This window comes from Hypanus sabinus, chromosome 6 (genome assembly GCF_030144855.1).
Source record: "Hypanus sabinus isolate sHypSab1 chromosome 6, sHypSab1.hap1, whole genome shotgun sequence".
NCBI lineage: Eukaryota > Metazoa > Chordata > Chondrichthyes > Myliobatiformes > Dasyatidae > Hypanus > Hypanus sabinus.
This window is the reverse complement of record NC_082711.1, coordinates 83,945,554-83,960,139: the sequence shown is the minus strand read 5'-3', so window position 1 is coordinate 83,960,139 and position 14,586 is coordinate 83,945,554. Positions and strand designations below refer to the sequence as shown.

Below are 14,586 nucleotides of genomic sequence, written 5' to 3'. Positions count from 1 at the left end.
AGTGCACCTAAAACAGACCATTTGCTTTGGGAATTGCTAGAAGCCTTTTCTAAGCAAAGCAAGCACAGGTTCTTTGCCAAACTATTGGTTCCAATTTTTCTGCTAATACTTGGACTACATTACCTTGAGTGATTACTCCAAGACTATAGCCTCCTAACGCAAACTTGCTTAGAGTATATTTCAGCTGTGGTTGACAAAGACAGGGTCACCAGAGCATATCCATGATTACACATGACCTGATAATTAACAGATTTCACAACTTTGAAAGTTTCATACAATTCCCTGCAACAATTTTATTGCTTGAAGAAACATTCAGGAGACTGTTGTACAAGTTTAATACATTAATTTCCATAAAAAGAGCCCAACCAACATACTCAAAAGCGTCACAAGAACAGATTCAGGACTATTGGATTTTGTAAAGTGCAAACGACACCTTATTGGGAGATAAAAAAGGATAATTCAACAGTACAGTGTTCTTTCGAATCTCACCGACACGTGTAACAGTAATGTTGTGACTGTTCTCATAATTTACTGGAAAACATTTAAAAAATTACCATTAATTTGATTTTTTCTGAGCAGCATCTTACATTTATTGTTAGCCTGCCAGCAAGCTAGCAAGTGGAAAACAAAAAATATCATCTGATTGAATTGATGTTACAGCATACAATTCAACCACCAGGCTATGCAGTCACTTAGTTGAGATTCAAGAAAGATGCTGGAGAACAGCAAAAAATTTACAAAAATTAGAAAATTAGTTTGTTAATCAAAACCAATATCCATTATTTGAGAGAGGAAATCCTTTTGCATTTGAGTTCATATCCAAGGTAATTTTTTCTTATGCAGTCACATCTCAAACAGTCAGATCAGGTGCAATTTAAAAGCCAACATGGCTGCCAAGTAGCAGCAACTAATCTGATTTAAAATGACTTCAACTTTATATTCCCTTAAAAAAATGCTTACATAGTCAACACACTGCAGGATCATAAACAGATTTAAATATGTTCCCTCAATAATAATGAAAGGATAGTTTTAGTAAAAATATTATACATTATGGAAGCCCCAAGAGATCATTTATTTTTTATAAGTTAAAGCCCTTTCATGTCCAGTAATTTGTTGTCTGAATCTATCAAAAACTATTTAAAATTATATTCACCACATTCAGGATTCACTTAGCATCATATCAAATATATAGATCAGGAAATCCAACTAGCTCAGCTCTGTTCTGTAGAATTGCCACAGTTTAGTTACCATGTGTGCATACACAGCACTTGTAAATTTATAATATACAGTTTTTGGCCATTTGTTGTAAAAGAAACTAGATCATATGCTACTACAAAGTTAATCACATTTTCCAATTAGAGTGCAAAAATAGAGCTCTTTCAAATCTCATATCAAAATAAAAGACTTCTGTATTCAAATGAGCCATTGTACTTTTGTTCTTCATCTGCAGCATATGATATCATAGCTATATTGACTGGAATGAGCCAACACAAGAGAATGTTAAAACAATTTAACCCAATGTGAACTTAGCTTCAACCTCAACATAGCCTTCGAGTCTTTTGAAGCATTTCAGAAAGAAAATCTCATCAGGACAAATCATTTGAATTATCCACAACTTGGAACGGAATCATTTAAAAATATATAATTTTAGTTCACCATAATCTTGCCAAAATTTTACTCTTAGTGGTCATATGTAGCCAATTCCAAGTCAAAGACAAATTGGTACACCGAAATTTCGCAATGTGTAGGCAAGCAAGGTTTCATTATAATGATTACCTATGTCTCAACTTAACAACTGAATGAGTTCAAGCAGGGGTTCCTAAACTTTTTTATGCCATGGACCATTACCATTAAACAAAGCGTCCATGGACCCCAGGTTGAGTAAACCTGAGTTAGAGAGATACAGCATGGAAACAAACCCCTCAGACCATACCAACCAGAATACACCACTTACACTAATCAAACAGTAGACAGTTATACTTCTCGTATCAACTACTCCAAAATCTACCTCTCATATATGTACTGGAAGCTTTTTATAGCTCCAAATAGGACATTTTTGAGGATATGGGAGGGAAGTGGAAAACCTGTAAGAAATTAATGCAGTCACAAAGAGAATACGCACACTCCATGCAGGATTGAAGTCTATGGAGCTAAGGCAGCAGCTGTACAAACTACACCAGAGTCTCAACCTAATTTAGTTATATTCCAAAACAGGTTTAAAAAATCTGAAAGAATTGGACAGTTGCCAAGGTCCATGCATGCAGGAGTGCTTGCTTGTTTCAAGTTCTCTTGCCTTTGAGTCAGATTTCAAGTTCATCCAAAGACAGGACACAACATTTATGAAATCTACACTAATATTTATGTACTTTTCAGAGAAGGCATTAAACCAAAGCCTCACATATCTGTTCAGCTGGAGATCAATGACTCACAAGGTGCTATCTGTTAACATCCAGGCCAACTTTATCCCTCCAATTCAGTTACAACATATAAAGATCATGAAATCATCCATCTCTGATACTTAGACTAACCACAAAAACAAAACCATACCATTGAGCGCAATACAAAACAAAAATGGAAATTTCACTAAGTCTACAAAACCAGACAAAATATTTATTGGGCCCGTACACTAAGTGCATAATCTCACTTTTTGTTTATTCACATGAAAGGCAAACCATTCCCAGTCAGAAATCAAAACAGCCAGCACCATTTGGAAATATTTTTCTCTCCTTGTGTTTTCTATTTACATTTTCAAAATATTTTTAATGCTTTAAGTCAAACTTTTAAGAACTTCCAAGATATGCCACCTCCTTAGCTTAAACCTGTTTGCAGTGTCACTCTTAATAACACACTGGAGTAAAGAGAGGCAAGATTATGGAACTGAAAGAACTTGAGCTCTACATAAAAAGTATTATTGCCTAAAGCACTGAATAAAGATAAGATCAAAACTGTAGAGTTAAAGAAAAACATCCAATTTTCTTACTCTTGCCTTATCTTCACCCTTGGTAAAAGTGAAGGTCTCTGCTCATACTCTACATGAAGTAGGTTGGCAATTTTGTGTCCTTTCTTGTAACTATGATATTGCAGATCACAAGCAGTAACAATGAAGTCCTAATTTCATTTCCAATCCTTATTTCACTAAAGCCCTTCAGAGGAGAGACTAAATCCCAGAGGTTCATCATTATTTAAGTTCAACACAAATACTTGCAGTTAGATTTCTCACCAATTACACAAATTCGCACTTAAAATTATCCTTTATAAATTTAAAGGTCTTTTTTATATAAATTTGAGTCATTATTACTAAAGATAAACAGATTTCAATGAAAAAATTGATACAAAGATGCCATAATATTACAGAAATATTAAAATCTCATACTAAATACTCTAAAGGCAATGTCCAAAAAAATTAAGATCCCATTTTGCCACAAGAAAACAGTTACTTTTTGGTCATGGCTGCTTTTTGAAACTATGAAGTCAATGGATTCCTGTTCATCTGGCTGCTCATGGATGTAAACATATAGAGATCATTTTCTTTCTTGAAAGAGCCATTTCTGGTTATCATTATCTGAACATGGTCGCAGTAATGGCCCTGGACGACCATTATTGAATGCATTAGCTACAGCCTCTACACATTTTTTTGACTGGACATGGTAGATTGAACCATCCTGAAGATATAAAAACAAAAGATAACCAAGATCAGGAATTAATATAAATAGTTCAGACAGAATGCTATTTTGCAATCACAGCTTACCCTACAAGTGCCCTAAAGCAATATTTCTGCTACATAACACAGATTTTATGATTTGCATTTGTTTGGGGTATGGTTTTCTGTTTCTATTGTACAAAACAATATCCTGGATAACAGCTTATGTAAGGGACGTCTTTTATCAATCACATCTAATAGTTACTCAGATTATTTGGCATATAGTATAAGATAACTGTCATTTAATTAAAGTGACAACGTTGGAAAACTAAAAAAGGCATGAATAATCACAACTTTGAAAATATATTATGAATAACATGGAAGCATCTTTAAATTTATATTTACAAACCAGTAAATTAATCAATCTAAGATAAGCTTTACCTCCTTAAAAACGAATTGCTGGTTTTCAGGTACAGGCTGATTATTCTCTCGGCAAAGGAACATTGTCAGGTAGTCATTGCCAGCGTCCGTTGCAATGCAGGCCTCGGGCTGCCGAGTGTTGTAACGGATTTCATTATGTGATGAATATTCAAAAAACTAGAATATAAAAAAAGATACTTAGTTTCATTTGTGACAACAAAAGGACCACTGTCATAGCACTTGGATGACACTATGAAGGACTGTAAACTTCTGGCAATGATTGCTCAAGGTAGAGATTCTCTGATAAATTAGTGCATTCCCTACCAAGGACTACGACAAGACATTAGAAACAAAAAAAAATGCAAATGTTCTCATTTTTGCGTATCAAATTAACTGGAAAAAGACATTCTAAATAATTACATAATCAGTGAAAAGAAATGTCACTCAAAGTAAAATGACTGATTGCCAAGAATCTAATTGATTTTACTGCCATTTGAATTTACCGGTAAAACTTTTAACAACCAGAACAAACAAATCATGCTGCATTACCGTGCAAGCACAAACCATGTAATCTGTGTAATTGCCTAAAAAGTCTTAGAATATTCAAAAAAAATCCACAAACTATTTTCTGAAAAATTATTGAACACAATTAGAAGTGAGATTCTGATACACAAAAGATTTAATTGCAATGGACAAGTATATAATTTTAACCTGATGCAACCTCCTTTTATGTTGAAAACAGTTAAGATATTCCAAACAAATTGTTTCATTTCTTTAAGGCAAAGATGGTAGGAGCAAAATTGGCAAAAGACATGCATTTCTGTCACTTATATGAGAAGAAATAGTACTCAAGGGGAAAACAAATACTGAATTACTGACGTGCAAGATGTAATCACAGAACAGCTGGAAAACATTAAAAGGATTGGACAAAGTCAACATGAGTTTATGAAAGGGAAATTAATTTTAACAAATGCACTGGAAGATTTTTTAAAGGTGGTAGCAAGCAGCATTGATAAGGGACAAGAAAGATAGATAGGGACAATCAGTGACCTTGTTGCATTTGACTTTTAAAAGATTTTGGAAAATATCACACAAAAAGTTAATATGATAAATTAAAGCAGGTTAGTCAGTATCAGTGGAAGGAAATGGACAGTTGACATATCTAGACTGAAGACATATCAAGACCCTCAATCTAGACTGAATGCTTTTCTGAATCTTATCTGTGTCAATGACAGCACTTGTTCTTCTAAACTGAAACACAGGTCAGCTTCCTCATTTCTACTTCACTACCATCCCCAGATTCAACCTGGCAACCTTCAGCACACTGATTCCGAATCAATAAAATCCTTCCTTTCAAACATGTGCTTAAACTGTACACAGTATTTCAAATGTGGTTTCAATGCCTGTACGATCTCAACAATATTATTTTTTATTTTACTTCAACCTCTTTGAAATAGAGATCTATATACAACTTGCCTACTTAATTGCTAACTGTACCTGGATTTTCATTCCTGCAATTCATGAAGCTGTACACCAAGCTCATTCTTCACCAATATGCATAAACTTATCATTATTTTTAAAAAATCCTATTCTTCCCAAAAGGTACAAATCAACATTTTTTCCAACTGCCTTCTAGCTTCCATTCTCAGACACCAAATCTTGCTATCTAGCTTTATCCAGCACTAATTTTGCTTCTCTATCACCAGATCTGATACCCACTTTCTGCTTTCCTAGTTACCCAAATGAAGATCTTCACTCTTTGCAGTCCCTTCATGACCCAGCTCTTTGCATCATCCCAGGAATCTACCAAAAAAAAAGCTGAGGAGGTTAAATACTTCTAAATTTAATTGTCTATAACTTCCAAGCTTTCCAGCGTTCCGCAGTCCTCACAGCTAGCAAATATTAACAGATAGGACTCTCAATAACATCATGTCCAAACCACAGAACTTGCACTTGAGGTTTACACACTTGTCATCATAGTACACTCACTTGCCCATCACTGAGATCTTCCCACAACTAGCGATTTCACTTTATGGACTCCATCTCATCATCTCGCTATTTATTGCTATTGATTTCTATTTGCACTTGCAGTTTGTTGTCTTCTGCATTCTGATTGATCTTTCATTGATTCTGTTATAATTACTATTCTATAGTAATACAGTGTAGTAATATAGTATACTATTCTATTGCTGAGTGTGCCCACAGGAAAATGAATCTCAGAGTAGTATATGATGACATACAGGTAATTTGATAATTTATTTTGAACTTTGAGAGCAGTACAATGCCAATATATTAGACACCAGCAGGAGGACATTAATCACATCCATCCACATAATGCACTGAAAAAACATGCATTCACACTTAGTAATAGAAAGTACTAGAAAAACTCACTAACTCAGGCCAGATTTGTGAAAAGAGAAAGTTAATAATTCGGGTCAAAAACTTTGTCCCAGTTCACATACCTGATTTTGCCCCATTCCATGACATTGGTACAAAATGACTTTTTCTCCTGCAACATTGTGTTCATTTGGTGGATTGTAATCAAAGCAGTACAGAGACATCCCTTTGTTCTTCAGCTGAAGAATACATAATATGGAAATTAGATTACATTGCCACGGAAAAAATCTAAAATTTAGCATCCTACTTTAGAAGCTGAGAAAAAAATCTTCTTTTACAATGTTCTTTGTTTATGTTTAATAGCATCTCTGATGTTAGGGACTTCTTGTGGTTTTACAATCCAAAGGCAAACATAATGAGATAGGGCTTCACTAGGTTTTAACAGAGATTAGTCAACTTTAAGAGGCAATTTGAAAGCAACAGTCCGAATAGTGCGATGTGTGAAAATTACCTCTTCAGGATATAAACTGATTTTTTATAATATTGATACTTTTTGTCAATATGATGAAATAGCCAGCTAACTAATGGCCTATTTTCCTACAAATCTCAACAGGAAATGCACCTTTCTCTATCACAACATCTTCCTAAAAGGAAAGAACTAACAGCATAACATGAGAAACTGTCAGGACAGGACATATTAAGTAACTAGAGTAGACCTTTCCAACTTATCATAGAAAATGTGGAAGATGATCTACTGATATTTAAAAAAATCAGCAGACGCCATACAAAGTTAATTGCAGAAAACTCAATGCAGGATGATTATCAAAAAGATTCTAAGTGGTTTGAAGCAGTGGACCCTCATCTTCTTCAGTAAAGTATCACAAGTGATGCCTTGCTAGTATTGTTCATCCGCTGTGACCAAGTTTTTCTTTGTACAAGTCTTGATGGGTTAACATTATAATGCAAACTATAGGATTGTAACACAAGTGCTTTGTTTACGTAAGTGTATAATGACCTTGGGAAAAAAATGTTGATGATTGCAGGATTTTTTTTTGCAATTAATTTTAATCAAACAAATCAAAGAGCAATAATTACTTCCTTAGAGGCAATGAGGATATTTTAGGAGAAGGACTGTGCTGTTAAAATGAGCAACATCACTAAAAACAACAATAACTTTCCAATAGCAACCCATCAAAACATTGATGGTCGGCTGAATTCAGAGAGCTTAGTCTTTTTTCGTCATCACTCAGCACTAACTGGTGTGCACCAAGACATGCATAATAGTCTGTGTTAATGTTAACAAGACACATTCCATCAAATGGCTGGTGCAGTCCATTGCTTAGAGTTTCATTACAAAAGTTACACGAAGGTTTTATATTCAGACAATTAGGGATAGAGTTAGGCTAAATACAGCACAATATACTTACCATTCCAAAGAAACCTGGACGGTCTTCAGGTACATGTATATCAGGATAAATGTTCTCCAAAAACCATTTGAAGTTTTTACACTGTAGCTTCTCTCTTAGTGTTCTCCTCTCTGTTACATCACCATATGGCTCCTGTAAACCAATGATGATTGAAACCATATCAAACTTTAAGAGTCTTCACTTAAAACAAACTCTCTTGGTCTACAACTTTAAGTTGTTTACTCAGATTACATAATGCACAAGGAAATAATCCAGGACACAATAAATAATTAACAGAAATTTGGAACAAGTCTGTTCCAAAACAACAGGTCTGAAATATTGGAAGCATAATTCAAAAAGATATATACTGTAAATTCCTGTGTATAAGCCGAGAATTTGGCCCTAAATTTTGGTCCTAAAATTAGGGAGTTGGCTTATACAGAAGGTGCCAACTTTGGAAAAATGAATACACGGAAGACAGGTTGTATTTACTGGCTGTTTTTGAGTCAAATACGTAACACTGTCGACGCATGAATTCTTTGAATGGTTTAAACTCACATCTAGTGGCTGCAGCACGGACATCAAACCACTGGGGATGACTGATGTATTTTCAGCTTTCAATGCTGCTTTCGTCTCATCTGACAAGTGCACTTTGATCATGTCCCAGACAAGTAGCGACTTTTCCTTCCTGAAACCTTCGGGACGTCGACGCCACACCTCTTTAAACCACTTCAAGCAACCTGCTTTGTCCATCCAGCAGCGTTCTTGAACGCAAATGACAACATCATGCCGGAATTTTCTGAGCAATTTTTGTTTTTTGTCTCAACTCAAGATCATGTCTATTCATAAATCGGGCGCACCAACTTTGCATAGCTTTGAAATTTTTGCTGACCTCAAGGTGTTTTTTGTCCCACTTCAACGCTTGAACTCGAATCATTTCTCTGGTAACAATGCATCCAGACGATCGCTGGTGATTCACCCACTCTAAAATTTTCTCTTCCAGTCCTGGCCACTGGCATGTTTTCCCGCGGCTTGCACATTTCGTCTTTGGCATTTCCCTCAGCATGTCCTCTGCCTTCCTCCACTCTCTCACATATTTCTCGTTTACACTAAACTTCTTAGCAGCTGCAGAATTATTCGTTTCTTTAGCAAAATCAACAACCTTCAGCTTGAAGCCAGCATCATATCACATTCGTTTTAATCTTTTGTACATGGTGGTCACAAACTCAATACTGAGTACACGTACTGATCCCGCCACCCCATGTTATGTTTTAATGAGATTACGATGGGCGCTAAATGGTTTCACAGGGATTACATATCAGAGGATTCTTTACCATTGGGAACCTAATCCAAAACTTCCCTCCCTGATTTATTTATTAAGAACTCGCTTATAATGCTCGACAATGTATAGGCTTATTTTCTTAGCAGGTTCTGGTTCATAAAATTTCCAGGTTCCGGATCCAGCAAAGCTGAGTACCAGCATGTGAGATCTTGTGATCTTTTCTGGTTAAATCAAAAACCTCTACAAAGGGGGTCAGTTTATACAAAGGTAACATGAAAAAGTCACTTTTTTAACCTTAAAAATGGGGGCCATCTTATACTCCAGATCAGTTTATACACCAGAATTTACGGTAATAAACAACTGGGAAACAAATTGTGACCATTGCAAAATTAACAGAAGTTTCAGATTTGTTACAGTACCTAAAAGACAAAATTGCAACTAATAATCACTTCATTTTCAAGTGCATTAAATTCAAGTGAAAATGTATGAAAAAGATGTCTCAGCCCCTTTAGAAAGAGTCTGGTTAAATCTCCTTTTTCGGCTTTCAACTTTTATATAGTTGTTTAAAATTTTGCATTTATATTTTTGATCTGAAACTGGTGTGCTGTAAGTAAAACCTTCATCAAAGAACAGTTTAGCAAAACAAGTTTCCTTTACGATCACCAGTGTTGACTCTAATTTCTGCACTTTAAAGATTAAATAAACAGCCAGAATCAGAGAGCAATTCACTGAACAAACAATGGCATAAGGCTTCCATTTTTAAAATTCCCCATTAAAACGCTACTGATGACGATCACTCACCAAACGTGCATGTGGATTCCTGTGATAGTACAGTGTTTTATATTCGTCCATCCAGACCTCAGCAGCACGTACACTGTTTGCCAGGGCTTTGCTCCTGGAGTAAGGAGCTTGTTTAGGGAAAACATGACCCACATGAGAACAAGGATGTATCTCTAAGGAACCCCCACACTGCCAAATCTGGGAAAGAAAGAACCCGAGTTATTTTAAGAGCACTGAATGATTATTATACTTCAATACCTTAAATCTAGTATGTTTCACTTCTTTTGGACTTTTTCAAAACACTTTGGCTGTTTTACCAGGAAGTGAGACATCAGTTACAGTAAATAAATTGAAGTATACATGAAAATGAATTTACAGAAATCTTGTTCCATTTTACTTTACATAAAACATAATTGTAAAACAAACATCAGCTTTGGCTTTCAACTTTTGTGATGAATCTAAACACAATTATTTTTCCCATTACCTCATACTGCACTGTACAAGCAAACAAAATTCTTAACATGAGTTGTCAAAGTATTATCTTGCAAGAGGCTTTTTTTCCAAGAAACTAATCTAAGGCTACCCAAACATTTCATGCAAAGAATCACCAAGGGGGTAAAAAACCTTCAATTAGACATTTCACATCAAATTAAAAATTAAGTCTCACCCTGAAAGAAAACTCCAGGTTCTCTCCTCCCCAGACCTCCATCCCGGTATCATACGTGCCCAGATACTCAAAGTACTTTTTACTGACAGCAAACAGCCCACCTGCCATGGTTGGAGACCTTGTGAAACAAATTTTAATGATTTAGCAATTTTTATCCCATTAAAATAATTTTCAATGATTAGTAAAATCAAGGTACTAATAACTACAGCTATTAACCATGTTGATCTTTTTAAGACTTATCATTACTTTGGTTGAGCAAGCTCATAAATTCCAGTCCTTCAAATAACAGAATATGTTGATTATAATGTAATATGTACTCACTTATTTTAAAATATTAACTTCATTTTACATCATATTTAAGCAAGAGCAAATATATTCACACTGATTGAGTGAAGAAAGAAAGATTTTATGCAATGTTAATATCATTTGGTACCATAATAACTGTATGGATCTTGGTGCATGCAAAGTCAAGGGACGTGTAGCAAAATGGACACGAAGTTGGCTGCAACACCAAAAGCAAAAAGTAGTTTGAATGGTAATTATTCAGATAGAGCATGTAGGAAGTGAGCCCTACAAGTCAGTGCTGTGACTACTAACATGCAGAGATTTTTAGTACAATTTGTGGGTGTTACTAAATTGTGTGGTTACAACCAATATTGGGATATTTTTGTAGGTAGAGGAAGATGAAATCAGAATGGTCAGTAAGTTCACAAATTAAATTTGACAAGGACCAGTGTGAGGTATTAAAGTATTGCACAAAAATGAGGAAGTTAGAATCCAAAGGAAAAATACAGTAAAAGACTCTGGGGTAGAAATATAAGCATAACTATAAATTGAATACAGATCAGGTAAATAAAAAGTAAACAATTGTTTGGATTCATTCCAAAAGGGATAAAATTGAAAAAAGTAAACATGATTTGTTAAAATTATGTTAAACCTTAGCTAGAGAACACCTGGATCACCATTTTTTTAAAATGGATCCAAAATACAGGAAACTTTTTCCAAAGTCGCTAAATAAGGATTAGCTTTTCCTAAAAAAATTTAAGTTTTGAAGGACAAATTTAAAGTTTAATTAAAAACTACTGGGACCTATCTGAATATAGCAAGTTATTTTCCTTAAATAGATTTAAAATTGTTAACAAGCAGCACAGAGCACTGGAGATGTATAACCTACTGTGTATAAACATACTGTATAAACATACTGTGGGAAGTGTGTTTAGCCTAAAATCCAGTGAGGCATATAGTTTTAAACAGTGTCACAATGCTTTATATTCATTAACTTCTAATGACAAACACCATGTGAATTTATTACAAGAGATTATTTTACCTTTAAATTAAATGTTAATTAAATATTAAAGATTACTTCCTATTTTATTATAAGAATAAATTACAATACCATAAATTCTAGCCCAAACAATAACCAAATAAAATAGCTTTAACTTCTATATTAAAAAAATTCTATGAAGACCCTCAACTATCCTTCTGCCTTGTACCATTCCTTAACGTGATTTGTATAAAAAAGCAATTTCTTAATATTGGTAATCTGAGTTTTATTTTGCCACAGAAAATGTTCCACTGCATTTCTATTCAAAATATTCTAAATAAAAACAGCTAAATATAAACAACTGCAAACAGAACACACATAGGAAACACATCATATTAACTGAACCTTCTTAACTAACCTTCCATGTGGAACTTGGTCACTTTGAAAGGAAGGTTGATGGATTCATGCTTGGTGTCATAAAAGCTGGCTTGATGGATTCTATTTTGGATTTGGGCTCATCACTTACGGTATTTTTAAGTCCCTTTGTGAGTCTAAGGAAAGTTATCCCCAAAACATAGGTGGACCGATATTACCTACTGATTGAAATGTTCCCATTTCTTCAGTATGCTACGTATTCCATATCATAATTAGCTTATAACATTTCTATTTGGCCCTGCTTTGCACTGATTTGTGGTGAGTATTGCAAAAGGGGAAACCTGAGGGATGTGTTTTTTTTGCACACAGGATGGAAGTAGATGAAGTGAGCTGTCAAAGGCAGGTACAATTACATTTAAACACATTTGAACAGGTGCATGAATAGAAATGTTTAGTGGGATATGAGCCAAACAGATTAGCTTGAATAGGTAGCTTGCACAACATGGATAAACTAGAGCAAAGGGTCTGTTTCTGTGTTGTATATTAAACAAAAACAACTAATGAACTCTACTTAAAGAAAACCACCTGCAAGACTAAAACTAAGATACAATTAATCAGATAAAGTTTGCTAATATTAAAGTTACTAATCCTATAGAAAATCTAACTGAACATTCAAACATTTTCCATTGTGTGCTAGAGTCTCAAAATCAAAACCGTGTGTGCCAGTAATACATTTTCTAAAATTGCATCCAAAAATTACTCCTCCACTTGAACCCCATTTTGTCTGTCACTGAAACTCTCCAACTTAGTCTGAATGGTCTCCGCTACATAAAAGCTCAAATAAAGTTGAACAGACACTAAGTGTTGTCTTGAAGGATAGCATATATTAACTGAAGACAACAGCCTTACCATTTAGACCTAGAAAACAAATTTTCCTGTGCCACTGTAATCTTTGCAATCTACCACAATTAACCTGGATGTTTATGTCCTCTTGCAGTTAGAATTAACTGTGTTTCTTGTCAAGTTTCCAAGTTGATACCTTACCTTATTTGTTGTCCAAAGCACTTGAAAATTTATAGCAAACTACTTATTCTTTAAAATGAACATAGCAAAATAAATTTTCCTCAATTTATTTTGTTGATAACATTAGTTAGGCTTGCTCAATAAGTACTGAATTAATCATTTAACTTCAGTGATCAATAACTCACCTGATAACATCAATCGGCGATCGCCTTCGCTTTCGTTCATGATCAGGAATCACGTGCCAGGTGAAAACGAGCCTCCAATCAAACCCACCAATCTGAGGCTCTCCCGGATTTCCCAGAAATTCAAATGTATTCCATGCAATGACGTCGATCACAGGGCATACCACAGCAGATTCTTCTTCATGGATTCTGACAGCAAAAAGCACTCAAATTACATATCACAAACCTGATCCGAGATCATCACAAGCATTCTTGCTTTAAATTACAGTACTGCCAAATAACATTAAAAGGTGGAATATTTTGTTATTTTGGCATGATTTTGTTAAACAGAGTAGCTTGCAAGTGCTGGTTGATCTACTCCTGCTACTATTTCTTAATTAATATTTAGAACCATTGCATAATTAATATAGACCATTATGTGGGATGAAAGCCAGAAAAGCAAATTAAGCAAATTATTGCATAAAGCAGATATGAACAAAACATCCTTTCCACTAACTGCTCCATTACCTACATAAACCAATTTATAGAAAAATGGTATCGTTTTGTAACAAGATAAATATAGCGCAAGGAACTAAAGATGAAATGCTTCTGGATACAATCATAAATTCATGAAACAGTTCTTTAACAAGGTAAAAATCAGAAAGTTCTCAACTTTAAAAACAATGTGTTATACAGACAGTCCTCACTTAACCAAGATCATTTTCAGTATCTTTCTCAGTCTTAAGACCATTTTAAAATAACGTTCATAATACAGTACCATACAAAAGTCTTAGACACCCTAGATTTCATTTTAGATATTTATTTTTCATATTATACGTTCGTGCGTCAGCAAAAAAGATCAAATTTTCAATTTACAAACATTCATTTTCCAAAACCACAAATGGCAGAGAACTTGTCAAAGATGACAAACAGGATGTTAATGACCAATGACATATTGAATTGAATTGACTTTATTTCTTACGTCCTTCATCTGCATGAGGAGTAAAAATCTTTATGTTACGGCTCTGTCTAAATGTTCAATCATAGCAATTTATAATAAATAGAACAGTCAATGTAACAGAAATAGACCCAGATCAGGGTGAGTTAATGGCCTGGTGGAAGTGCTGTGCTGGAGCCTGTTGATCCCGGCTTTTACACTGCAGTACCGTTTCCCAGAAGGTAGTAGCTGGAATAGATTGCAGTTGGGGTGACTCAGGTCCCCAATGATCCT

The 14,586-nt window shown here is 34.7% G+C and overlaps 1 protein-coding gene across 1 annotated transcript in view; it reads right to left on the bottom strand.

Moving 5' to 3' along the window:
* Nucleotides 1–273: 273 nt before the first annotated feature.
* galnt12 (UDP-N-acetyl-alpha-D-galactosamine:polypeptide N-acetylgalactosaminyltransferase 12) overlaps nt 274–14,586 on the bottom strand; it is a 46,993-nt gene continuing 32,680 nt past the window's right edge. The window contains exons 4-10 of the mRNA XM_059972541.1: nt 13,380–13,565; nt 10,533–10,650; nt 9,887–10,063; nt 7,825–7,956; nt 6,523–6,636; nt 4,082–4,237; nt 274–3,662 (exon numbers count right to left, since the gene is read on the bottom strand). Of these exons, the coding sequence (XP_059828524.1) occupies nt 3,522–3,662; nt 4,082–4,237; nt 6,523–6,636; nt 7,825–7,956; nt 9,887–10,063; nt 10,533–10,650; nt 13,380–13,565 (1,024 nt within the window). The 3' untranslated portion in view covers nt 274–3,521. The remainder of the gene's footprint in view (nt 3,663–4,081; nt 4,238–6,522; nt 6,637–7,824; nt 7,957–9,886; nt 10,064–10,532; nt 10,651–13,379; nt 13,566–14,586) is intronic.